This window comes from Acipenser ruthenus, chromosome 32, assembly GCF_902713425.1.
Source record: "Acipenser ruthenus chromosome 32, fAciRut3.2 maternal haplotype, whole genome shotgun sequence".
Classification (NCBI taxonomy): domain Eukaryota; kingdom Metazoa; phylum Chordata; class Actinopteri; order Acipenseriformes; family Acipenseridae; genus Acipenser; species Acipenser ruthenus.
Genome location: NC_081220.1, coordinates 13,961,709 through 13,988,617, shown reverse-complemented (window position 1 = coordinate 13,988,617; position 26,909 = coordinate 13,961,709). Strand labels below are relative to the sequence as shown.

The 26,909-nt window shown below is 41.1% G+C and overlaps 2 protein-coding genes across 3 annotated transcripts in view; one reads left to right on the top strand and one right to left on the bottom strand.

Annotated features, from left to right (window-relative positions):
- LOC117395608 (zinc finger and BTB domain-containing protein 7B-like) overlaps positions 1-2,552 on the bottom strand; it is a 32,223-nt gene extending 29,671 nt beyond the window's left edge. For both annotated transcript variants that reach the window (XM_059006226.1, XM_059006227.1), the window contains exon 1: positions 2,216-2,552. The gene's annotated coding sequence lies outside the window, so the exon portion shown is untranslated. The remainder of the gene's footprint in view (positions 1-2,215) is intronic.
- A 5,017-nt stretch (positions 2,553-7,569) lies between these two features.
- Positions 7,570-25,847, top strand: LOC131703134 (uncharacterized). Its single transcript, XM_059006008.1, has 5 exons — positions 7,570-7,689; positions 12,378-12,565; positions 22,253-24,632; positions 25,043-25,112; positions 25,693-25,847. The coding sequence occupies exons 1-5, from the start codon at positions 7,570-7,572 to the stop codon at positions 25,845-25,847; spliced, it is 2,913 nt and encodes a 970-aa protein (XP_058861991.1).
- The last annotated feature ends 1,062 nt before the right edge of the window (positions 25,848-26,909 follow it).

Here is a 26,909-nt window from a genome sequence, read left to right as displayed (position 1 = left end):
CCCTGGGCCACCTCGCTGCTGGCACTGACTGATGAAAGAGGAAGAGGAAAACGCCCCGCCCCCCCCCCTCGAGCCTCTGCAGGTTTGTTTACCAGCCTGCGCCCATGGCAGCGGTACGGAGATGAGACAACACAGAGCGCAGGGGGCACGGGCACGCGCACACACACACACACACACACACACACACACACACACACACAACAAGCACAGCACAAACACACACATAAGCACAGCACAATTCACACACAGTACAGCACACACACACAAACACGCGCACACACACACACACAGAGCACAGCACAATTCACACTACACTCACACAGCACAGCACACAGTACAGTACAGCACACACACACACACACACACACAAGCACAGCACAATTCACACAGCACAGACACAGTACAGCACACACACTGCACACAGTACAGACACAGTACAGCACACACACCTCACTCACACTGCACACACGTCACTCACACTGCACACAGCGGAGTCATTGCAATCCAGGGTTGGGTTCATTTCCTTTTTTTCAATTCCCAATTCCAATTCCATTTTCAATTCCTTTGTAAAATCAAATCCCCCAATTCCTTTTTAAGACGCAGGCTTCGTTACGCAAACTGACCTCCGACATGTCCAACAGCACACGCGTCTTCCTAAACTCCCAGGAAAACCAGGGATGGATCGGACTGCTCTGCAAGGGGAGTCTTACTGCCTAGCCTCGGTTTTTCATAGTGTGTGTGTGTGTGTGTGTGTGTGTGTGTGTGTGTGTGTGTGTGTGTGTGTGTGTGTGTGTGTGTGTTCTTAGTTGGTATAGTCGGACCAGAACACTTTGAAATTAAGACACCCTCACAACAGGTACCTTAATGGTTAAAGAAATAATAATAATAATAATAATAATAATAATAATAATAATAATAATAATAATAATAATAATAATCTGTGTTAAATTAACTGCTCAGAAATGGAATACTGAATATTGTCATAGTTATATATACACACACACACACACAAATATGTCATGATGGATCTAACTTGCTGTAATCCTAACTTGTTGCATCCCAGTTCATATTATACATGAATCTTGCATTGTAACCCTGCGCTGCCCTGTAACACCTGTGTGAGTCGCCTGGGATAAAGACGTCTGGCGAATACATTAATAATAATAATTATATGCTGTAATTTTAATAGGAAAGAGGGCCTAACTTTGCGGAAATATGCTAAATTTTACAGAAACTAAAATAAATGACATTAGACAACACACTAGTCATTTTTTTTATTTCATTATTTTTTAAAACGTACTGCTTAAGAAAATACAGCGCCGCTTCTTAAAATAACTAGTGTTCACCACATAACACACAGACCGACAGCTGAACTACAGTTAAAAAAACAGTTTACACGTTTATTAAATTGATTATGAAAAGTTATACAACTTCAAAGTGTATTCATTATTATTATTATTATTATTATTATTATTATTATTATTATTATTATTATTATTATTGTTATAGTATTGTCAAGAAGTAATTTTCTTGAAACATTTGGTAGAAATGTAACTAAAAAAAGATAAAAACTAAACATTTCGGAAATGCGTGATTCGAATTATTATTTTTAATAATAATAATAATAATAATAATAATAATAATAATAATCATTAAAAATTATAGTGTTCTTGTGTCACGTGTAGTCTTTCAGTTTAAAACGCCCGAAGTCTACACGGAGAACTATAATTAAGCACGAAATGTAATTGTAGGCTATCGAGATCAAGGGCTGTCTATACCCGAGACGACAAATTCTCAAGACAGGTCACCTGTCCCGGAATACCGGTTTAAATAAATTATTAACTAAACAAACAAACAAACAAACACAACTATACCGCCGGCACATGTTTACAGCCGCTAGTTAGCCGTTATCGACCAAAAAAGATGCGTGGAAGGAGAGAGGAGAGAGGAGAGAGTATAATATAAAACTGAAAATGTAAATAAATGACTGATGTGATTATATACTAGTAACCCCGCACGCACTGTACCGTACGTGACATCAATGACGTCTTACAAATAAATAACGACAGGTCAAGCGAGTCTGCTTTTCATGCATTATTATTATGAATGCATTTAGGTTGTCCTTCTGTGCTGTAGACGTGTGCAGAACTCGATGATGTGAATGAATAACTGGTGCGACCTTTGAAGTCAAACAGCGGTCATATACGGTTCTTACCTGCGCGACGGTGACTCGGGTCTCACCTGTGCAGGGGGGGGGCCCGTCAAGTCTACCTGTGCAATCGGCCGACCACTTCCTGGTTATCTGCAGTTATAATCCCGATGTCAAGCTCCGGCGCCCGGCTAAGGGGGTCGAGATCTGTCCGTGCAAAGCGAGCAGAGACAGAGAAAGACACGCTGTCATTCGACCCCAAAGCGTTACTTGGGTTTTATTACAAAGTAACAACGATTGCGGTGCATTTACAGGTATCCTGTATTTGGAAGTATTATTTCCTGGTTTTCTCTCTCTTCTCTCTTTCTCTTTCTGTATCCCTCCAGTCGTCAGCGGAGGAGGAGGGGGGGGGGAGGGGGGGGAATAATTATATCCAGCTCCTCCTTAAATCGCAACCAGGAAGCGGCTGTCCTACTTATTCCAGAACGCCGATTGGTGGAGCCCGTCGTAAAGGTGGGAGCCTGGAAGCCTGTTTTGCTCTCTGATTGGTCCTTTCGCTGCTGTCGACCGGGAGTTTCGTTGAGCGTTTGCAACAGGTTCCAACGGGATACCCCTCCCTTAAGGAGGGCGACGTTCGTGCGGATTAGTTGGGGTGGGCATTGCAAGGTTGCACAGACCGTTTGACACACCCATTATTTTCCAAAGGGCGGGGGCGAGGCTAGACCAGTTTGGTTTTTAATTACACTTGCCCAACCTTAAAGTTATAATGCATTTGACTGGATTTTTCTAAAGCCGAGGGAACACGAAGCCACGACTCTGCGGCTTGGAACTTGGCATACCAGGGGAGACGTAATCAAAAGCCGCGTTTTTGTAGTTATGTTTTTTTTTTCCTGCAGCATTGACAATTGTATATATCAAATATAATAAAAAATAAATAAAAAGTAAATGAGACAATAATTTCAGCCCTTTACAAAACACGCACACAACGTGAAACGATCTACCATGTGTAGCTTTAATAAATGGACACCTTGGCTCAATACCGCGATGTCTGAAGGGTTAAATAGAAAGGAATGGGCTATCGTTACGTCATATGTAGTCGTGACATCACAAGTTACCATGACAGCAAAAGCCTAGAAGTACCTCCGCTGTTTGTTTGCAAACACGCTTTCCCTTCACAAAAGGCGTGTTAAACACACCGAAACATTGGGAAGTTGGCTCTTTTGAGAAACAACTTTTTTTTTTCTTCATAAATTGAAAGGTTCGCCTGAATTACTTAAAGTATGAACATTCATTGCATTTCTTTATCTTGAGTTATTGATGTTGTTTTGGTCTAATGTGTTGCGACTCTGCTCCTCGAATCGATAGGTTTATCAGCTCATATCTAAGAGAAAAATAAAGACAATATTGCCAAAAACCCGCGTCGAAATTCTGCCCCTTCGCTGTTCTGGGCAGCATGTGTTTATCGTTGTGATGGTCATATCAGAAGTCGCCGATAGGGGTCGCTTTCTCCTTTGAGCGTATCTGGTACTTCCAAGAAGCCAAATACGAGCAAGGGCGAATTAAAACTGGTTTCTAAATTCAATTAAAGCGTTCGTTGCGAGTTCAATTTCATTGCAAGTTATTTCACAGCGCAGTCTTTTGCCAGAGAACAGCTTCATAGCTACGGAAAGCACGGTAAACTGGGGGGAAAAAAAATGAAGAAACATTTGTGTTTTTAAACTTTAATTACATTTGACCTGTTCAACCCAGGCGATACTTCATAGTTCAACAGCAGGGATGGGAATAAGACTCCAGCTGCATAGCGCTTTGATCCATTCCCTAGACCGAGTTTAATCAGACACGCCTGAGCTTGTCACCTAGACACACACTGTGTCTAATCCAGCTGGAAGTAAAACCTGGAATGGGTGCCACTGCTATGCAGTCTTAGATAGCCACATTGAAATGTGCTGACAGCAGAAAGCAAGTCTTAATTAAGCGTGGAAAAGTACCGTGAGCTGAGCCAGGCAGCATCGCAAAAACCGTGTGAACTCATTTAATGATCGGTGTTGCTGTGAGTGGGTTGCAGAGTGCGATCGCTTATTTCTATTTAAATCTGCTAATGTGCTGGAGCTGTCATTTTCAACCCAGCTAAAGATGTCACGATCTACTATCCCTTTCTATCTCAATCGCAGCAGTGTGGAGTAGTGGTTAGGGGCTCTGGACTCTTGACAGGAGGGTTGTGGTTTCAATCCCCAGTGGGGGACACTGCTGCTGTACCCTTGAGCAAGGTACTTTACCTAGATTGCTCCAGTAAAAACCCAACTGTATAAATGGGGAATTGTATGTAAAAATAATGTGATATCTTGTAACAATTGTAAGCCGCCCTGGATATGGCGTCTGCTAAGAAATAAATAATTTATATATATATATATATATATATATATATATATATATATATATATATATATATATATATATATATATATATATATATATATATATATAGACCTTGGCAAAAACCACCTGCTGGCCAATAAATTATACTTGCATTATCTGATTTATCCCCAGCCAGGGTTAACAGGGTTTCTTAATTCCAAATGAGCTCTCAATGACTTAACTAGACCCTTAATTGAGGCGATCATTTGCTTATTTAACCTTTTTTTTATAAATAAATTATTCTCAGCTCTTAAACAGCTGCAGAGTTCCAGTTACTTAAAACAAATGTTACAGCGAACTAAAAAAAAAATCTGCAACTGTTTAGCGCTGAAAACAATAACAAGAACAAAAAAAAAGGGTCTATTTCAGCAAATTATTAATTCAGTGAAGTCTCTGGTTAAGTTACTGAGAGCTCGGTTGGGATGAAAACCAGCAGACACGGCAGGGGGTCCCCCCAGGACCGGGGTTTGGGAAACCCTGCGCTGGAACGCAGTGTAGATTTCAAACACGTACAGCACCGTGTTACAGTATTATAGGTCACGGGTAAAACTCTGGAGCTGTTGGGGGGAAAACACAGTTTTGCTGAATCTGCACACCAGCGTGAGTGTTAACTCAACCCCTGCAAAAACACGCAGGAGCCGATAGAGAGGGGAGGAAGTGAGGAGAGGAGAGGGGGCGGCGAGTGAGAGAGAGAGAGAGAACGAGAGATAAGAAGTGAAGCTGCAGAGAGAGAGAGAAATATAGGTGAGAAAGACGGGGAGGGAGAGATAAGGCGGCAGGAGAGGGGCGCTGAAATGGAAAGAGAGAGAGAGCAGAGAGAGGGAGAGAGAGAGAGAGAGAGAGAGAGAGAGAGAGAGAGAGATCAGTTCAACGCAGCACGTTCCCTTCCTCCGCCGTTTCCCTTCCTGGCTGGCGTGTTGGCGGCTTTCTGCATCTGACGCACTTTACAGGTTCATTAACCCGTGTCGCGCACGTCAGTCAGTCAGCCCCGTCGCTTCCTGTTTGATGTGGTCTGCAGGAAGGAAGGAAAGACAGCGAACCTCGAAAGTGCGTTGTCTTTTCTGTTCTTCTCTCCCGGATATGACGCCCCCTCCACCCCCCCCCCAAGCTAAGCCCCCACCAAAACTGATCTAATCTCTCGAAGCACAGTTAGGAAAAGAGACGTGTGCTTAAAAATATCTCAGTGCGGTCTGCCAGCCCACCTAACCACACCCACCAACCCAAACCCCCTGAAATCTGTGCAGTGTAGGGTGGGGGGAGTGAGGGCTACGCCCTTACAGCAGTGTGCAAGTGTATTGTCATTGCTATCCTTCATCTACCCGCCTGCATGAAAATACCTCTGGGTGTGAGAATTTCAATCTCCGCTCAGTAATCAGGGATATAGAAACACACTCGTGTGTGAAAATGTCACACCGCTCTGTGCTTTAATCAGGCGTCTTAAACCACTTCTAAAAAGTCTCCTGCGTTTTACCGTGTGTGGCTCTGTGCTCCTTTTCTCTTTACTGTTTTAAATGAATTGCATGGGTGGCCTATTCAAGTCATATCCATTAAAGTAGACAATCTCTAACCTACTTGGACAGTTTCCCCCAGATTTTCCAAACTACAGAAGCAATGGTGTGTTCTAATAACTGTACACACCACAGTGCACATTTTAAACCCACTACCCTTTGAAATGTGCTTTCAAAGCATGTGTCCATGTGTAATAAACAATACACAATGCATGATGCTAAATAGATGTCAGCTTACATTTTTATATATATTTTTTGTATGTAAGGCAGAGGCAGAAGAAAATATTTGGGGAAGATAAAAAAATACAGGAACGGAAAAGAACGCCACGCTTCAGTACACAGACAAGCACTTAATAGCAACCGCAGCGGTGTGTCACTGGCGACCCCTAGTGGAGTGATGGGGTTATTGTTTCAGCTAACCTAAGCCCATTATTTATTTCTTAACAGACGCCCTTATCCAGGGCGACTTACAATTGTTACAAAATATCACGTTATTTTTACATACAATTACCCATTTAGTTGGGTTTTTACTGGAACAATCTAGGTAAAGTACCTTGTTCAAGGGTACAGCAGCAGTGTCCCCACCACCTAGGATTGAACCCACAACCCTCTGGTCAGGAGTCCAGAGCCCTAACCACTACTCCTACTAACAACTGCTGCTGCTGCAGAGTCACTTCCAATAGGACACAAGGAGGACAAGTGACTACGTTTCCTATTTAGGCAATCTACAGTTTTTAAATTAAGGCTTGTTTCGTTTCGCTGTTTAATTCTATGCATTGTAATTCTGACCCTCAATGCTTAATGCAACTGTATACAGTGTCTGTGTAGTCAGTATTCAGGTTATTTGCCTATTAGCTTTCAAATATATAAAATATATTTTACTGTGCTTAGTCGTCACACTTCTCCACCGCCTCGAGGTCGCACTTCATTGACTACGTCCGTGCGTGGAAAAAGCAGCACCAGCCCGTGGCTGCGTAACGTGCTGACATAGAAAGCCATAATCCGCGCAGCAGACTGGAGAAAAGTTTTAGAAAATTTAAACTGGAAATTGAAGGTCGAATACTTTTTTGGACTTGCCAGAATTATTTGGCAGCTTTTTTTTTCAGTTATCGATCGTACAGTACAAGGGTTGAAACAATCGTACAAATACGATAACTACCGTACGTCTGGCAACGCTGATTAGTTTAGTCCAATGAGCTCACGGGCCCTTATTGTTAGCTGGCGGTGTGACATGTACCTACGCGAGGCAGTTATTTTGTTTTTAATTAGTCTGATTTTAGTCAAAGCCTAGACGGGTTTGTTTTTGCGAGGCTCGGCTAATTTGGCAATTTTTTAAAAAAATTAGTCTGATTTTAGTCAAAGTCTAGACGAGTTTGTTTTTGCGAGGCTCGGCTAATTTGGCAATGTTTTTTTTTTAAATTAGTCTGATTTTAGTCAAAGTCTAGACGAGTTTGTTTTTGCGAGGCTCGGCGTTAATTTGGCGAATTGTTTTTCAATATGGTTGTCGACTTGTTGTCCCTCTGTGTCGTCCCTCTGTCCGTTGGCGCGCTTTTCGTGGCGGCGCTGTGGATCTGTTGCGGCGCGCGAGGGAACCCGCCCAGAGAACCGCGCGCTGAGGTAAGGAGAGAGACAACAACATATAAAACGGTTTGACATAAATAATAAAAAAAATAATAATTTAACATTTTTTAAACTGTATTTTCTAAATGCCAAGAGTACATAGAACATAACATGACGAAACATTACTAACATGTAACCCGACTATCACATAAGATACAAGGATTTAGATGTCCCATAGGCTTTATTATTATTATTATGATTTTTTTAAATCCAGCCTCACAAGACAGAATTGTTCCTATGCAGTACAGAAAATAAACACGCAACAGAAAAAAAATACAAAATATTTATTTTGTACAAGAAAAGGAATCATAGTTACATAAATAAAGTACATTTTCTGATTTTAAAAAATGCTTGGGCGTTACAGCGTTAAATACATTTTCTTTTAAAAAAAACAGACCATAATAAACAAAACAATTAAAATCGTCCTTTTCCTTAATTTCCAGTCCCTTTCTCTCTTTTTTTTAATTTCTTCCCTTATTTATTTATTTATTTATTTATTTATTTATTTTATTTTATATATCAGGGATTCAATTAAATTATATATATTTTTTTCACAGAAAGAGAGACACATGTATATTTCTGAAGAAATAATGTTTCCGGTAGTTTTATTAAATTAACAAAGAATTGTGCTCCTTTTGTTTTTATGTTTAAAGGAGCATATTACAGTCCCACTTTGTAGGCTCACCGTTACATTGAGCGTAAAGGAAGGATAAAGAGACTCACCCAAAAACCTTTAGAAAAATAACATAAAACAAAGAGATGTACAATGGACTCCATTTCCTTCTTACAGAAGCTACATGAAGCCAAGATACGCGGGTTGTGTTTACTAACTGTGTCATTAGCGGGGTAGAGATTCTGTAAACATTTTAAAATGCATTTCTCTATATTATTAATACAATATTTAAATGTATACAATATTCATTATAAAAGCGTTACTACAATTATAATGTTAACGTTTTGCCATATTCACCAATTCAGTCATTTTATAATAAAATAAATAAATAAATAAACATTACAAAATATTTGTTAAGTTAATAATTAATCAGTGAATGAATTTGCTTAATTAAAATGCTGATCCAGGATCACATTGTTTTCTGTTGTTTGTTTGTTTGTTTGTTTTTGTTAGTTTCAGTGAAATTATTGTTATTATAACAGTTAAATAGTCACTAATTTTACTTTATTTTTTTATTTATTTATTGTATTAAAGGAAACTAGAGAACAGCACGGATCTCGATCATCTGGTAAGCATGCTTACAAAAAGTATATTGCTGATGTATATTGGGGTCCAAATAGATAACTAATACAAAATAATGAACTACTTAATTCATTTTAAATCATTTGAATGAAGCTTGTTCAGCAGGTCTCATGTGACTTTATGAAGCAAAATTAGTTCATTCTATAGGGTAATGCAAAACTTTTGACAATAGCTGTATGTTGCTATAGCGTTTGCTCATCGCGTCTGTTACATAAAACAAGAAACAACTCTTGACTGGTCTTTCCTGCAACTCATTTTATACTGTTAAATATATGCTGTTGAAATTATTTTTATTCCGCAAAACAAAACAAAAAGAAATGTCTATGCATTTGCTTCAGAATTAAGTCTTATTTTTAAATATAGTAAACCAGTAAAGGCAAGTATACTGAGCATCAAAAGAAACGTATCACTTATATTTGAGCATCAAAAGAAACCTATCACTTATGCTTGGATAAAATTCACTAGATGTGATAAAAAAAAACTCTGTTTTAGAGCAGGTGCAGTGACTTTTTATTGTGCTGATTAACAACTGACATCACGAAGACGCTGCAGAATGATCTGTCGATCTTGGGCAGGTGTTGTGACTCATGGTCTCCCGGTTGGTGGCTCTGTCATTGACAGAGTGTGTCTGGTTATACCGTCTCGCCAGGTTTGAAATCGCTGGCTGTGTGAGCACCCAAGACGGCGAGCCACAGCACGCTGCCCTAGTCCAGCCTCCAACATGCCGATTGCACGAAGGCGCTGCTCTCTTGACAGACGTGGCATATAGTTTTTTTTTTCTGTGATTTTTCTTTGTTGCTTTTATTCAAGCTTGCAATTCAGCAGCTTGAAGTCACTGCATATCCAATCAACTGTCTCACTAATTAGGTGATTAAGCGCATACGCCACAGTCATAGTCACTCAAGCGTGTCATGGTCTTCATCTTGTAACAATTGTAAGTCACCCTGGATGAGGACGTCTGCTAAGAAATAAGAAAAAATAAAAATAAAAAATGGTCAAGGATGAATGATCGAGCGATTTAAAAAGAAACCAAAAACATTTCGGCAATGTCCACCATTTATATACCTTTTTGTTTTCCGAAAATAAATGTGTTATAATAGTGATAAGTTTCTTTTGATGCTCGGTATATTTGGACATTTGACAAATTACTTAGGGAATACTTCCCTTCACAAGAACAGCACTTGCTTTCCTTCGTTTGTCTGGCACTTTTCTTTAATAAAGTACATGTGGGAATTGCAGGTGTAGCTCTCTGCAGAGATGCCATTGGTACTGGTTGTGCCATGTGGTGCTACTTGCATGTATTTGGAATTAATGCATGCTCAGTAAAGGACATATTTAACATTTCATGCTGAAAAACCTGCCCAGTTTTGTTGGTTTGCAATTACTAAAACCGTGACTTTATCACAGCAACATTTGCTTGGTTTCCTAGAGCGTCTTAATTGTAAAGAAAAAACATACTCAGTGTTACTGAATAAGAAAGTTTATTGGTCCAGAGCTTATCTATATAATTTTGATATCTATATAATTTAACTGGTATTATACAGTTAAATAAACTGCTTACAGTTGGCTGTTATTTATCAACATTGGAAAGTATTTCAGACTCCTCAAATTAGTCCTTTGAAATTTGTCAAAATGGTTCTTGAAGGTCCTTGAAAATTCTTTGAAATTTGTATCAGATAAACTTATTGTAGGACATCTGATTGAGTTAAGCAAAGACTGTGTATGATGTTTTTATAACATTTATATTGTGGGACATTGGGCATACATGTAAAAGGTTTGATGAGTAACATTTCAAAATCGATGTTTTTTGTTAATGAGCCTCATGTGTGATTTTATCAGGTTGGTTCCGTCTGGTAAAATGACAAGTTGTTAGTGAAATCATTTCTGAATTTCTTTTTCTACAAAGTCCAAGATCAAATTTGCTTCTGAAAGTGGTCCAAAATGACTCAAAATGCATCTGAGAGCATGTAGAACCCCAGACCTCCTGCCAAAAAAAATGGGTTTTCACCCAGAAGTTTCAGTCATAATGATCATGTGGTCACTTTCAACCATGTGTTTGTGATGAAGTACTAATAAATAATAATTGTTTTTTTTTTTTGTTTCATTCATTAAGGTTTGATTGAAGAATTGATGCATGATTTTATGTTGTCCCCGGAGATAAATGGGTGAGGCTCGATTCCTTTTCTGGTTTCTTTTTGACATGTGGGAGTAGATTCATTAAAAAAACAAAAAAACACTAAACCTTATGCGGAAATAGTTGTACACAGTGCATATTAATTTTCACACACAGTATTCAAGTACATTCACTGTAAATATGAATGGGCCATATTAAAATACACCTTTTTTATATGGAAATTAAAAACTCCTTCAATACAGTTACGTATTAACATACAGTGTTGTTAACATTTATTAGAACACCCCATTGCTTCTGTTGTTTTAATTTGTTGTGCGTGTGAAGTCAAACCACTGTGACTGAAAATCTTGGAAAATTATCAAAATAGGCAAATCAGTGATTGTCTAATTTAACTGATGACCTTAATAGGCCACACATGCAATTAATTTAAAACAGTAAGAGAAAAGGAACACAGAGCCACACACGGTAAAACGCAGGAGATTTAGAAGTTGTTTAAGATGCCTGATTGAAGCACAAAGCGGTCTAACATTGAGTGCATGAGTGCCTGTTGTTTCTATGTCACTGATTACTGACCGACAATTGAAATTGTCACACCCTGAGGTTTTCATGCAGGTAGGTTTAGAAAAGGGTAGAAATTGAGGTGTTTTAATAATAAAATGTGAGACATTATCATACAAAGGGGTTTTATTTTGTGTGGAATTTAAAAACTCCTGCAAAATAGAGTTATGCATGAAAATATGTAAAGACAATATACAACTGGTGTTAATATTTTCTCTTGTGTTCTCATGGTGAATATTATCTCACTGTTGGATGAAATGTAGCGAAGCACCGTGTATAACTGAGTATTTATTGTCATTCAAACACTGCATTTGTCTTGTAAAGTGTGATAGCAAACTATTACACAACTGTCGTCAATTTGCAAAACATGCAGACTCATTTGTGTGTAACAACTTCAATGTTATCAGAATGTTTGTTGGTTTTTTAGAAGATATTTATTAACATCGTTTTTTAATGTGAATCAATATACACAGGGAGTATCCTGATAAGATTTTAGATGACCTCTTTAAAGAGTACAACAAGTGGTTGGAGCATCTCCAGACCTCCATGGAAAGCAGAGTGAACAGGATCCATGCCCATAAAGTCAGCTATAAACCCTGCAGCCGGCATGCCAAGAAGCAAAGGACAAAATCTCCTCCCGCAACGGCTGTGCTGTCCTTAACGGAAAGCGAATCCGGAGCTCCGTCTGAGTGCCCCACACCCGTGCAGTCGCCCTCTCGTGATCCGCTTCACTCTCAGATTCCTCTGCGGATTGACACAGGTTCATCATGCTCTCCCACAGCGAGGCAGAGGTTGTATGATTTCACCCTGGGCAGAATATGGAAATCCTTACCGGACGTGGGGGAAGTGACTGTCCCTGGCAAGTCGGTACCTCACGTGTCTTCTGCTGGGAGCAGCAGAGACGACTGGAAAACTGTGCCATCGAGGTACGTGAGACCCTGTAAGAAAAGGAGCAAGGGTCCGAGGTATGTATCTCCGGTGGGGAAGAGAACAGACTCATCCGGTTCTTCGACGCAGTCATTGTTGAGCAGCAACAGATCTAGCAGCTATGAACACTGTGCAGAGGACCAGGCTGCAGACAACCTTGTTGTCGAAAGACGACTGAAAAAGCTAATTCCTCCTGGTGTGGTATTTTTGCAGACAAGACCAGATACTGTACTTTTCATGGAGCAGCCAGCTATTGATCGTATTGAGATGAACTTGAAGCACAAGAGAATTGAAAACCAGTGGGGAGTGGTTACGATGTATAAGAAGTCTATGGCTTTGATGATCCCTAAAGCTCCACCTCTGCCACCTCGAATTAAACCCTCTGGGGCTCCAGTGGTTTTTGAGGCTGTTGACACTCCGTTCCTTTCCAAAGAGGTCAGAGACAATCTGGAGTTTCATGTTAAGCGTAAAAAGCTGCAGCATCAGTGGGGTCTGCCGATGATGGTACAGGAGTCGCTGAACGCATTCATTCCACCAGCACCAAAACTCATTGTAAGTGAATTGAATCCCAAGCCACAGTATCAGATAGTTGTAGAGTTGAGTGACCTTCCTTTCATCAGTGAAAAGCATAGAAAGGATGTGGAATTTAACATCAAGAGAAGGATTATCCATAGAAGATGGGGCTATCCAAAGTTTGTTATAAAGTCGTTGAAATCAATGTGCCCACCCGCTTCTATAGCTAAAGATCTGCTCCATCAGAAAGAAGGAAAAAGTCTGACACATTCCTCTCCTTCTGAAAAAGGAAAGGCACTGCACAAAAAGCCTCATCTTTCTGTGCCAGCCAAAGGGACAGCACAGAATGACAGTAAATTAAGAGCTCAGGATGTAGAGTTTTCATTTAAAAACAGAGATCCGGACGTTATTGATAGGTTTGAGGTACACCTGTCTATGAAGTGCTTAGCAATCAGATTGGAAATGATACCAAAGATTGTTCAACATTCGTACAAAATATGTTTACCTGTAGTTAAAATACCACTGAAAAAGATAATTCCTCCTGGTGTGGTATTTTTGCAAAAAAGACCAGATAGTATATTTTTCATGGAGCAGCCACGTATTGATCGTATTGAGATGAACTTGAAACACAAGCGAATTGAAAACCAGTGGGGAGTGGTTACGATGTATAAAAAGTCCATGGCTTTGATGATCCCTAAAGCTCCACCTCTGCCACCTCGAATTAAACCCTCTGGGGCTCCAGTGGTTTTCGAGGCTGTTGCCACTCCGTTCCTTTCCAAAGAGGTCAGAGACAATCTGGAGTTTCATGTTAAGCGTAAAAAGCTGCAGCATCAGTGGGGTCTGCCGATGATGGTACAGGAGTCGCTGAACGCATTCATTCCACCAGCACCAAAACTCATTGTAAGTGAATTGAATCCCAAGCCACAGTATCAGATAGTTGTAGAGTTGAGTGACCTTCCTTTCATCAGTGAAAAGCATAGAAAAGATGTGGAATTTAACATCAAGAGAAAGATTATCCATAGAAGATGGGGCTATCCAAAGTTTGTTATAACGTCGTTGAAATCAATGTGCCCACCCGCTTCTATAGCTAAAGATCTGCTCCAGCAGAAAGAGACAGAAAGTCTGACACATTCCTCTCCTTCTGAAAAAGGAAAGGCACTGGACAAAAAGCCTCATCTTTCTGTGCCAGCCAAAGGGACAGCACACAATGACAGTAAATTAAGAACTCAGGATGTAGAGTTTTCATTTAAGAACAGAGATCCGGACGTTATTGATAGGTTTGAGGTACACCTGTCTATGAAGTGCATAGCAATCAAATTGGAAATGATACCAAAGATTGTTCAACATTCGTACAAAATATGTTTACCTGTAGTTAAAATACCACTGAAAAAGATAATTCCTCCTGGTGTGGTATTTTTGCAAAAAAGACCAGATAGTATATTTTTCATGGAGCAGCCACGTATTGATCGTATTGAGATGAACTTGAAACACAAGCGAATTGAAAACCAGTGGGGAGTGGTTACGATGTATAAAAAGTCCATGGCTTTGATGATCCCTAAAGCTCCACCTCTGCCACCTCGAATTAAACCCTCTGGGGCTCCAGTGGTTTTCGAGGCTGTTGACACTCCGTTCCTTTCCAAAGAGGTCAGAGACAATCTGGAGTTTCATGTTAAGCGTAAAAAGCTGCAGCATCAGTGGGGTCTGCCGATGATGGTACAGGAGTCGCTGAACGCATTCATCCCAGCAGCACCAAAACTCATTGTAAGTGAATTGAATCCCAAGCCACAGTATCAGATAGTTGTAGTGTTGAGTGACCTTTCTTTCATCAGCGAAAAGCATAGAAAGGATGTGGAATTTAACATCAAGAGAAAGATTATCCATAGAAGATGGGGCTATCCAAAGTTTGTTATAACGTCGTTGAAATCAATGTGTCCACCCGCTTCTATAGCTAAAGATCTGCTCCAGCAGATAGAAGCAGAAAGTCTGACACATTCCTCTCGTTCTGGAAAAGGAAAAGCACTGGACAAAAAGCCTGATCTTTCTGTGCCAGCCAAAGGGACAGTACAGAATGACAGTAAATTAAGAGCTCGGGATGTGCAGTTTTCATTTAAGAACATAGACCCAGACGTTATTGATAGGTTTGAGGTACACCTGTCTATGAAGTGCTTAGCAATCAGATTGGAAATGATACCAAAGATTGTGCAACATTCGTACGAAATATGTTCCCCTCTAGTTAAAATACCACTGAAAAAGATAATTCCTCCTGGTGTGGTATTTTTGCAAAAAAGACCAGATAGTATATTTTTCATGGAGCAGCCACGTATTGATCGTATTGAGATGAACTTGAAACACAAGCGAATTGAAAGCCAGTGGGGAGTGGGTACAATGTATAGAAAGTCCATGGCTTTGATGATCCCTAAAGCTCCACCTCTGCCACCTCGAATTAAACCCTCTGGGGCTCCAGTGGTTTTCGAGGCTGTTGACACTCCGTTCCTTTCCAAAGAGGTCAGAGACAATCTGGAGTTTCATGTTAAGCGTAAAAAGCTGCAGCATCAGTGGGGTCTGCCGATGATGGTACAGGAGTCGCTGAACGCATTCATCCCACCAGCACCAAAACTCATTGTAAGTGAATTGAATCCCAAGCCTCAGTATCAGATAGTTGTAGAGTTGAGTGACCTTTCTTTCATCAGTGAAAAGCATAGAAAGGATGTGGAATTTAACATCAAGAGAAAGATTATCCATAGAAGATGGGGCTATCCAAAGTTTGTTATAACGTCGTTGAAATCAATGTGCCCACCCGCTTCTATAGCTAAAGATCTGCTCCAGCAGAAAGAAGCTGAAAGTCTGACACGTTTCTCTCCTTCTGAAAAAAGAAAGGCACTGGACAAAAAGCCTGATCTTTCTGTGCCAGCCAAAGGCACAGCCCAGAATGACAGTAAATTAAGAGCTCAGGATGTAGAGTTTTCATTTAAGAACAGAGATCCGGATGTTATTGATAGGTTTGAGGTACACCTGTCTATGAAGTGCTTAGCAATCAAATTGGAAATGATACCAAAGATTGTGCAACATTCCTACGAAATATGTTCCCCTGTAGTTAAAATACCACTGAAAAAGATAATTCCTCCTGGTGTGGTATTTTTGCAAAAAAGACCAGATTGTATATTTTTCATGGAGCAGCCACGTATTGATCGTATTGAGATGAACTTGAAACACAAGCGAATTGAAAACCAGTGGGGAGTGGTTACGATGTATAAAAAGTCCATGGCTTTGATGATCCCTAAAGCTCCACCTCTGCCACCTCGAATTAAACCCTCTGGGGCTCCAGTGGTTTTCGAGGCTGTTGACACTCCGTTCCTTTCCAAAGAGGTCAGAGACAATCTGGAGTTTCATGTTAAGCGTAAAAAGCTGCAGCATCAGTGGGGTCTGCCGATGATGGTACAGGAGTCGCTGAACGCATTCATTCCACCAGCACCAAAACTCATTGTGAGTGAATTACATCTCAAGCCAGAATATAAGGTAATTGTCGAATTGAGTGACCTTCTTTTCATCAGCGAAATGCATAGGAAGACTGTTGAGGATAATATCAAGCTAAAGATAATGCATAAAAGATGGGTCTATCCAAAGTTTGTTATAAAGTCGTTGAAATCAATGTGCCCACCCGCTTCTATAGCTAAAGATCTGCTCCAGCAGAAAGAAGCAGAAAGTCTGACACATTCCTCTCCTTCTGAAAAAGGAAAGGCACTGGACAAAAAGCCTGATCTTTCTTTCTCAGCTGAAGGGACAGCACAGAATGACAGTAAATTAAGAGCTCAGAATGTAGAGTTTTCGTTTAAGAACAGAGATCCAGAAGTTATTGATAGGTTTGAGGTTCACCTGTCTAAGAAGTGCTTAGCAATCAAATTGGAAATGATACCAAAGATTATGCAAACGTCTTACAAAATTGCTTTCTCTGTAGTTAAAATACCACTGAAAAAGAGAATTCCTCCTGGTGTGGTATTTTTGCAAAAAAGACCAGATAGTATATTTTTCATGGAGCAGCCAGCTATTGATCGTATTGAGATGAACTTGAAACACAAGAGAATTGAAAACCAGTGGGGAGTGGTTACGATGTATAAAAAGTCCATGGCTTTGATGATCCCTAAAGCTCCACCTCTGCCACCTCGAATTAAACCCTCTGGGGCTCCAGTGGTTTTCGAGGCTGTTGACACTCCGTTCCTTTCCAAAGAGGTCAGAGACAATCTGGAGTTTCATGTTAAGCGTAAAAAGCTGCAGCATCAGTGGGGTCTGCCGATGATGGTACAGGAGTCGCTGAACGCATTCATCCCAGCAGCACCAAAACTCATTGTAAGTGAATTGAATCCCAAGCCACAGTATCAGATAGTTGTAGAGTTGAGTGACCTTCCTTTCATCAGTGAAAAGCATAGAAAAGATGTGGAATTTAACATCAAGAGAAAGATTATCCATAGAAAATGGGGCTATCCAAAGTTTGTTATAACTTCGTTGAAATCAGTGTTCCCACCCGCTTCTATAGCTAAAGATCTGCTCCAGCAGAAAGAAGTAGAAAGTCTGACACATTCCTCCCCTTCTGAAAGAGGAAATGCACTGGAGAAAAAGCCTGATCTTTGTGTGCCAGCTGAATGGACAGCACCAAATGACAGTAAATTAAGAGCTCAGGATGTACTGTTTTCATTTAAGAACAGAGATCCGGAAATTATTGATAGGTTTGAGGTACACCTATCTATGAAGTGCTTAGCAATCAGATTGGAAATGATACCAAAGATTGTGCAACATTCATACATAATTGCTTTCTCTGTAGTTAAAATACCACTGAAAAAGATAATTCCTCCTGGTGTGGTATTTTTGCAAAAAAGACCAGATAGTATATTTTTCATGGAGCAGCCAGCTATTGATCGTATTGAGATGAACTTGAAACACAAGCGAATTGAAAGCCAGTGGGGAGTGGTTACGATGTATAAAAAGTCCATGGCTTTGATGATCCCTAAAGCTCCACCTCTGCCACCTCGAATTAAACCCTCTGGGGCTCCAGTGGTTTTCGAGGCTGTTGACACTCCGTTCCTTTCCAAAGAGGTCAGAGACAATCTGGAGTTTCATGTTAAGCGTAAAAAGCTGCAGCATCAGTGGGGTCTGCCGATGATGGTACAGGAGTCGCTGAACGCATTCATTCCACCAGCACCAAAACTCATTGTAAGTGAATTGAATCCCAAGCCACAGTATCAGATAGTTGTAGAGTTGAGTGACCTTCCTTTCATCAGTGAAAAGCATAGAAAAGATGTGGAATTTAACATCAAGAGAAGGATTATCCATAGAAGATGGGGCTATCCAAAGTTTGTTATAACTTCGTTGAAATCAGTGTTCCCACCCGCTTCTATAGCTAAAGATCTGCTCCAGCAGAAAGAGACAGAAAGTCTGACACATTCCTCCCCTTCTGAAAGAGGAAATGCACTGGAGAAAAAGCCTGATCTTTGTGTGCCAGCTGAAGGGACAACACACAATGACAGTAAATTAAGAGCTTCGGATGTACTGTTTTCATTTAAGAACAGAGATCCGGAAGTTATTGATAGGTTTGAGGTACACCTATCTATGAAGTGCTTAGCAATCAGATTGGAAATGATACCAAAGATTGTGCAACATTCATACATAATTGCTTTCTCTGTAGTTAAAATACCACTGAAAAAGATAATTCCTCCTGGTGTGGTATTTTTGCAAAAAAGACCAGATAGTATATTTTTCATGGAGCAGCCAGCTATTGATCGTATTGAGATGAACTTGAAACACAAGCGAATTGAAAGCCAGTGGGGAGTGGTTACGATGTATAAAAAGTCCATGGCTTTGATGATCCCTAAAGCTCCACCTCTGCCACCTCGAATTAAACCCTCTGGGGCTCCAGTGGTTTTCGAGGCTGTTGACACTCCGTTCCTTTCCAAAGAGGTCAGAGACAATCTGGAGTTTCATGTTAAGCGTAAAAAGCTGCAGCATCAGTGGGGTCTGCCGATGATGGTACAGGAGTCGCTGAACGCATTCATTCCACCAGCACCAAAACTCATTGTAAGTGAATTGAATCCCAAGCCACAGTATCAGATAGTTGTAGAGTTGAGTGACCTTCCTTTCATCAGTGAAAAGCATAGAAAAGATGTGGAATTTAACATCAAGAGAAGGATTATCCATAGAAGATGGGGCTATCCAAAGTTTGTTATAACTTCGTTGAAATCAGTGTTCCCACCCGCTTCTATAGCTAAAGATCTGCTCCAGCAGAAAGAGACAGAAAGTCTGACACATTCCTCCCCTTCTGAAAGAGGAAATGCACTGGAGAAAAAGCCTGATCTTTGTGTGCCAGCTGAAGGGACAACACACAATGACAGTAAATTAAGAGCTTCGGATGTACTGTTTTCATTTAAGAACAGAGATCCGGAAGTTATTGATAGGTTTGAGGTACACCTATCTATGAAGTGCTTAGCAATCAGATTGGAAATGATACCAAAGATTGTGCAACATTCATACATAATTGCTTTCTCTGTAGTTAAAATACCACTGAAAAAGATAATTCCTCCTGGTGTGGTATTTTTGCAAAAAAGACCAGATAGTATATTTTTCATGGAGCAGCCAGCTATTGATCGTATTGAGATGAACTTGAAACACAAGCGAATTGAAAACCAGTGGGGAGTGGTTACGATGTATAAAAAGTCCATGGCTTTGATGATCCCTAAAGCTCCACCTCTGCCACCTCGAATTAAACCCTCTGGGGCTCCAGTGGTTTTCGAGGCTGTTGACACTCCGTTCCTTTCCAAAGAGGTCAGAGACAATCTGGAGTTTCATGTTAAGCGTAAAAAGCTGCAGCATCAGTGGGGTCTGCCGATGATGGTACAGGAGTCGCTGAACGCATTCATTCCACCAGCACCAAAACTCATTGTAAGTGAATTGAATCCCAAGCCACAGTATCAGATAGTTGTAGAGTTGAGTGACCTTCCTTTCATCAGTGAAAAGCATAGAAAAGATGTGGAATTTAACATCAAGAGAAAGATTATCCATAGAAAATGGGGCTATCCAAAGTTTGTTATAACTTCGTTGAAATCAGTGTTCCCACCCGCTTCTATAGCTAAAGATCTGCTCCAGCAGAAAGAAGTAGAAAGTCTGACACATTCCTCCCCTTCTGAAAGAGGAAATGCACTGGAGAAAAAGCCTGATCTTTGTGTGCCAGCTGAATGGACAGCACCAAATGACAGTAAATTAAGAGCTCAGGATGTACTGTTTTCATTTAAGAACAGAGATCCGGAAATTATTGATAGGTTTGAGGTACACCTATCTGTGAAGTGCTTAGCAATCAGATTGGAAATGATACCAAAGATTGTGCAACATTCATACATAATTGCTTTCTCTGTAGTTAAAATACCACTGAAAAAGATAATTCCTCCTGGTGTGGTATTTTTGCAAAAAAGACCAGATAGTATATTTTTCATGGAGCAGCCAGCTATTGATCGTATTGAGATGAACTTGAAACACAAGCGAATTGAAAGCCAGTGGGGAGTGGTTACGATGTATAAAAAGTCCATGGCTTTGATGATCCCTAAAGCTCCACCTCTGCCACCTCGAATTAAACCCTCTGGGGCTCCAGTGGTTTTCGAGGCTGTTGACACTCCGTTCCTTTCCAAAGAGGTCAGAGACAATCTGGAGTTTCATGTTAAGCGTAAAAAGCTGCAGCATCAGTGGGGTCTGCCGATGATGGTACAGGAGTCGCTGAACGCATTCATTCCACCAGCACCAAAACTCATTGTAAGTGAATTGAATCCCAAGCCACAGTATCAGATAGTTGTAGAGTTGAGTGACCTTTTCATCAGCAAAACACATAGGAAGACTGTTGAGGATAACATCAAGCTAAAGATAATGCATAAAAGATGGGTCTATCCAAAGTTTGTTATAAAGTCGTTGAAATCAATGTGCCCACCCGCTTCTATAGCTAAAGATCTGCTCCAGCAGAAAGAAGCAGAAAGTCTCACACATTCTACTTCTTCTGAAAAAGGAAAGGCACTGGACAAAAAGCCTGATATTTCTGTGCCAACTGAAGGGACAACACAGAATGACAGTAAATTAAGAGCTCAGGATGTGCAGTTTTCATTTAAGAACAGAGATCAGGACGTTATTGATAGGTTTGAGGTACACCTGTCTATGAAGTGCTTATCAATCAAATTGAAAATGATACCAAAGATTGTGCAACATTCCTACGAAATATGTTTCCCTGTAGTTAAAATACCACTGAAAAAGATAATTCCTCCTGGTGTGGTATTTTTGCAAAAAAGACCAGATAGTATATTTTTCATGGAGCAGCCACGTATTGATCGTATTGAGATGAACTTGAAACACAAGCGAATTGAAAACCAGTGGGGAGTGGTTACGATGTATAAAAAGTCCATGGCTTTGATGATCCCTAAAGCTCCACCTCTGCCACCTCGAATTAAACCCTCTGGGGCTCCAGTGGTTTTCGAGGCTGTTGACACTCCGTTCCTTTCCAAAGAGGTCAGAGACAATCTGGAGTTTCATGTTAAGCGTAAAAAGCTGCAGCATCAGTGGGGTCTGCCGATGATGGTACAGGAGTCGCTGAACGCATTCATCCCAGCAGCACCAAAACTCATTGTAAGTGAATTACATTCCAAGCCAGAATACAAGGTAATTGTCGAATTGAGTGACCTTCTTTTCATCAGCGAAACGCATAGGAAGACTGTTGAGGATAACATCAAGAGAAAGATTATCCATAGAAGATGGGGCCATCCAAAGTTTTTTATAACGTCGTTGAAATCAATGTGCCCACCCGCTTCTATAGCTAAAGATCTGCTCCAGCAGACCAAAGCAGAAAGTCTGATACATTCCTCTCCTCCTGAAAAACGAAAGGCTCTGGACAAAAATCCTGATCTTTCTGTGCCAGCTGAAGGGACAGCACAAATTGACAGTAAATTAAGAGCTCAGGATGTAGAGTTTTCATTTAAGAACAGAGGGCCAGAATTTATTGATAGGTTTGAGGTACACCTGTCTATGAAGTGCTTAGCAATCAAATTGGAAATGATACCAAAGATTGTGACACATTCGTATGAAATATGTTTCCCTGTAGTTAAAATACCACTGAAAAAGATAATTCCTCCTGGTGTGGTATTTTTGCAAAAAAGACCAGATACTATATTCTTCATGGAGCAGCCACGTATTGATCGTATTGAGATGAACTTGAAACACAAGCGAATTGAAAACCAGTGGGGAGTGGTTACGATGTATAAAAAGTCCATGGCTTTGATGATCCCTAAAGCTCCACCTCTGCCACCTCAAATTAAACCCTCTGGGGCTCCAGTGATTTTCGAGGCTGTTGACACTCCATTCCTTTCCAAAGAGGTCAGAGACAATCTGGAGTTTCATGTTAAGCGTAAAAAGCTGCAGCATCAGTGGGGTCTGCCGATGATGGTACAGGAGTCGCTGAACGCATTTATTCCACCAGCACCAAAACTCATTATAAGTGAATTACATCCCAAGCCACAATATCAAATAGTTGTAGAGTTGAGTGACCTTGATTTTATCAGCGAAACGCATAGGAAGACTGTGCAAGATAACATCAAGATAAAGATAATGCAGAGAAGATGGGGCCTTGCAAAGTTTGCGATGGAGTCCATTCAGAAATTTCCACCACCTGCAGCAATAGCACACGACTTGAAAGAAATAAAAGAAAAAGATGGTTTGACTAATACCGATCATACAGAGAAAGAAAAAGAGGAAAAGAAAATTATTGAAGGAAACTCAAAACTGGCAATGGGCATTGACATCCCACAAAAGACAGGTTCTGAGAAGTCGGATGCTGAACTGGACTCTGCTGCAGGCGATGTAAAAAATCCTCTGGAGCGACATCTACTGCTGAGACAGGGTCATTTTAAAGAGCATTATCTGCCACCGATTGTGGAGAAATCCCTGGAGCTGTGCAGACCTCCTCGTGCTCCTCCTCTCCCTCCAGTGCTGTCTCAGAAAACAGATCCTGATATCCAGCCCCAGTGCTCCAGCTCAGGTCTCAAAGCGCATGTAGGAGATGTTAACAAAAGCACATCTACCACAGATGTTGAGACCAGGGTTCCCTGTAGAAAAGAGATGAAGGGGAAACTGGAGTTCCACCTGATCAAACAGCTGCTGAGCCAGCTACTGAATCATCCCTACCCTGGCAGCGACTTCCACGAGGCTCCAGAGCTTCCACATTCCCTGAAGCACGGCCGCTGTACCTGTTGTGATTATCCGTACGACAGGGTCACCGTGTCTGACGAAATGGGTCCAGCCGATCAGGAGGGGTCAAGTTCCGAGGAAGCCAGCGAACCGTCTGTGATCACGAAAGACTTGCACCCGTCGCTGGATTCATTAAAGGAACACCTTCAGGCGCACCTGTTGCAAAAAAAATTCATGGACTGTGGACTTTTACCGCACTGCGCTTTAAAGTCCCATACAAATTATGCGCAGGCAGAGATGGAAAGGGAAAGGTCGACGGACCAGGCCATACGCACAAAGCTGAGTGATAAAATGCAAAAGCGCAGGAAGGAAATCGTGGCTGGTAGGATGCCAGAAAGGAAGGGATCTCAAGATGATCAGCTAGAGGAGGGGAGGGAAATAGCATCTGGAAAATCCCCAAGTAGATGCGAGTTAAAAGCTGGAGAAAAAAAGCATCCTGACTCTGATCGAAGAGTGGGATTCGCTTCAATGCCCATGTGCAAGACAACGGTGTGTCACACGTCTCCCAACAATAACCTGCAGCACAAAAATCCTGTTGAGGAGTCAGAAATCAACCCGCTGCCGCCCGCCACTGTCCCGGAAGAAAAGCAGCGTAGGAGGAGTCGTCCAAAAGAGGTCACTTGTTCCCGCGATCCTCTCCCAGAAGGACTCCAAACGTATTCTGCTGAAATATACGTTCGTGTTCACAAAATAGCTGGTGGGTCGAGGAGGACGTCTCAACATAAAACTCCAGACCGAGCTTCACCTCCACGAGCAGGCCGACAGAGAACAGGCGTGCTGAAAGAAAAGACGAGTGCCGAAACCAAATCGAGAACTCCCAAAAATCAAACAGAGGAAACTCTGGCAGCTTCCAGGCCAGAAATCCAGGGCTACTACTACTGCAATTCTGAAGAGAAGGAGCCGGTGACTCACGAGTCGTGTGCGTTTGCCCCTGATTCCTTAGGCCGTTCTAGGGAAGGAAAGCAGAGAGCCAGCAAGGAGGGAAGCACCAGAGAAAGACCCTCAAGAACCCACAAGCATGAGCGATCTTCCTCCAAGACGAGACGGTATCGGAATGGATATTCAGATGATGTCAACGTACAGGGAGTCATGCACGTCAACAGCATTGGTGATGACCGGATACCCTCCCGAAAGAAATGCTACAAAAAAAGGAAGGGATCCAGATCCAAGGAACAAAGGCCAACTTCCAGCTCAGAAGAGGAGGGCAGGCCTGTCCAGAGACCCCGGAGGAAATCTAAGTCCAGGAGAGAAGAAAGGGGCAACACTGGCCCTCACGAGCCGCCGTGCTTCTCAGTAAGTGTCGCCGTTTTTATATTTTCACTTTTTATAGTTTAGTTTTTGCCACCTCTTGAGATCTAAGACACATTGTCTTGAAAGTGTAAAAACACCCAACAACGGACTTAGATGTATTTACATTGCAGTTCAGTCAAGTTTGAAAGGAACACTAGACTTGCTCTTCGAATAAAGAACGGCATCTTAAACCCCAGATAAGAGAATAAGTTAGAACCTGCAGGTTTGAACAGTAATGTCTTAAATTAAATGGACAGTAATGGTCTCAGATCTACATATGTTTCAGCACCACAAGACTGGGAGGTGTTTTTTTGTATTTCAAAAGAAGAGATTCTTAAAATTCAAAGCATAAAATAACCTGAATGTTCAATTTTGTTCTTTTAAAAAAAAAAAATTAAACAACACTAAACCAGGGTGACAGAAACGTTCTCAAGTACCATAATAGGATGGGTGCCGATCAGAGAAAGCGGAGCTCTGAAAAAGGTATACTTTTACTTTGTTTTATAGTAAGCACATTTTAAATAGTGGTCGATATTTACATTGTTTTTAACTAATGATATATTTCAAGAATATTTGAGTCTTGTCATGATGGAATAATAAAGGTTGTCAAAGACGTTTTTATCTCGTAGGGTTAGCGTTAGGGTTAGGGTTAGTTCAGGTTTAGGGGTTATGGTAAGGGGTTAGGGGTTGGGGTTAGGAGTAGCTCAGGTTTAGGGGTTAGGGTAAGGGGTTGGGGTTAGAGTTAGGGTTAGATTTAGTGCAGATTCAGGGGTTAAGGCTAGGGGTTAGGTTTAGGGGTTTGGATTAGGGTTAGTCCCACTTTTTAAAATTCAAGAAAAGCATGTTTGAAGAATCTGAATCGATTGCAATAGAGACTTGACAGATTATCTGTCAAGGTGCCATACAATCTGTTTAAACGTGTTGTATTATTAAGTTGTCGAAATTGCACAGAATCGTGTATTGCAGAAACACGTGCTTGTAATGACGCCGTCAATCGGCAATCAGAATGCGCAGAAGGCTGTTTATCCGCTCGCGGCTCTCAATGCTGTTCTCTTTCTCGCAGCTCCAAAATCTACAGTCACTGAGATCCATTTAATTTACAAAACGGAAGAACAGGCTCAGGTGGAGAAGCCGCCGAGGATCAAGGAGTGGTTCCAATCCTTTTGGATGTCCAGCAAACAAAGAGTGACTCAGCCGGGGGGTGGGGCAGGGGTCTGAGAGAACGACATCATATTAATTCTTCAACTTCAAATAAATGATAACATACTGGCTTTCTGTGTCGTATTTGGTAGAATGGTCGTGGTTTGTCGACCCCCACCCCCACCCCCCTTACATCAAGATACAAACCAGACCATCTGAACCACTGCATACCAGTGTTATTCACAAGTACATGCTCCTGCTGCTGTTATTAGGAGGCTGTGTGGTCCAGTGGTTAAATAAAAGGGCTTATAACCAGGAGGTCCCCGGTTCAAATCCCACCTCAGCCACTGACTCATTGTGTGACCCTGAGCAAGTCACTTAACCTCCTTGTGCTCCGTCTTTCGGGTGAGACGTAATTGTAAGTGACTCTGCAGCTGATGCATAGTTCACACACCCGAGTCTCTGTAAGTCGCCTTGGATAAAGGCGTCTGCTAAATAAACTAATTAAAATAAATAAAACTTATTATTATTATTATTATTATTATTATTATTATTATTATTATTATTTATTTCATAGCAGACGCCCTTATCCAGGGCGACTTACAATTGTTACAAGATATCACATTATTTTTACATACAGTTACATTATTCTTTTTACACATTATTTTTACACACAATTACCCATTTATACAGTTGGGTTTTTACTGGAGCAATCTAGGTAAAGTACCTTGCTCAAGGGTACAGCAGCAGTGTCCCCCCCACCAGGGATTGAACTCATGACCCTCCAGTCAAGGGTCCAGAGTTAATTTAATTAACCCGATTAAAGACACGTTGAGTTTTAAAAAAAAGAGGATAGGAACGGAAACCGCATTTCAGTATACAGGCAAGCACGTGATAGCTACCGCAGCGGTGTGTCACTAGCGACCCCTGGTGGAGTGATTGTCTCAGCTATCATTATTTGTTTATTTAACAGACTCCTTTATCCAAGGCGACTTACAGAGACTAGGGTGTGTGAACTATGCATCAGCTGCAGAGTCACTTACAATTACATCTCACCCGAAAGACGGAGCACAAGGAGGTGAAGTGACTTGCTCAGGGTCACACACAGTGAGTGAGCCCAGATTTGAACCGGAGACCTCC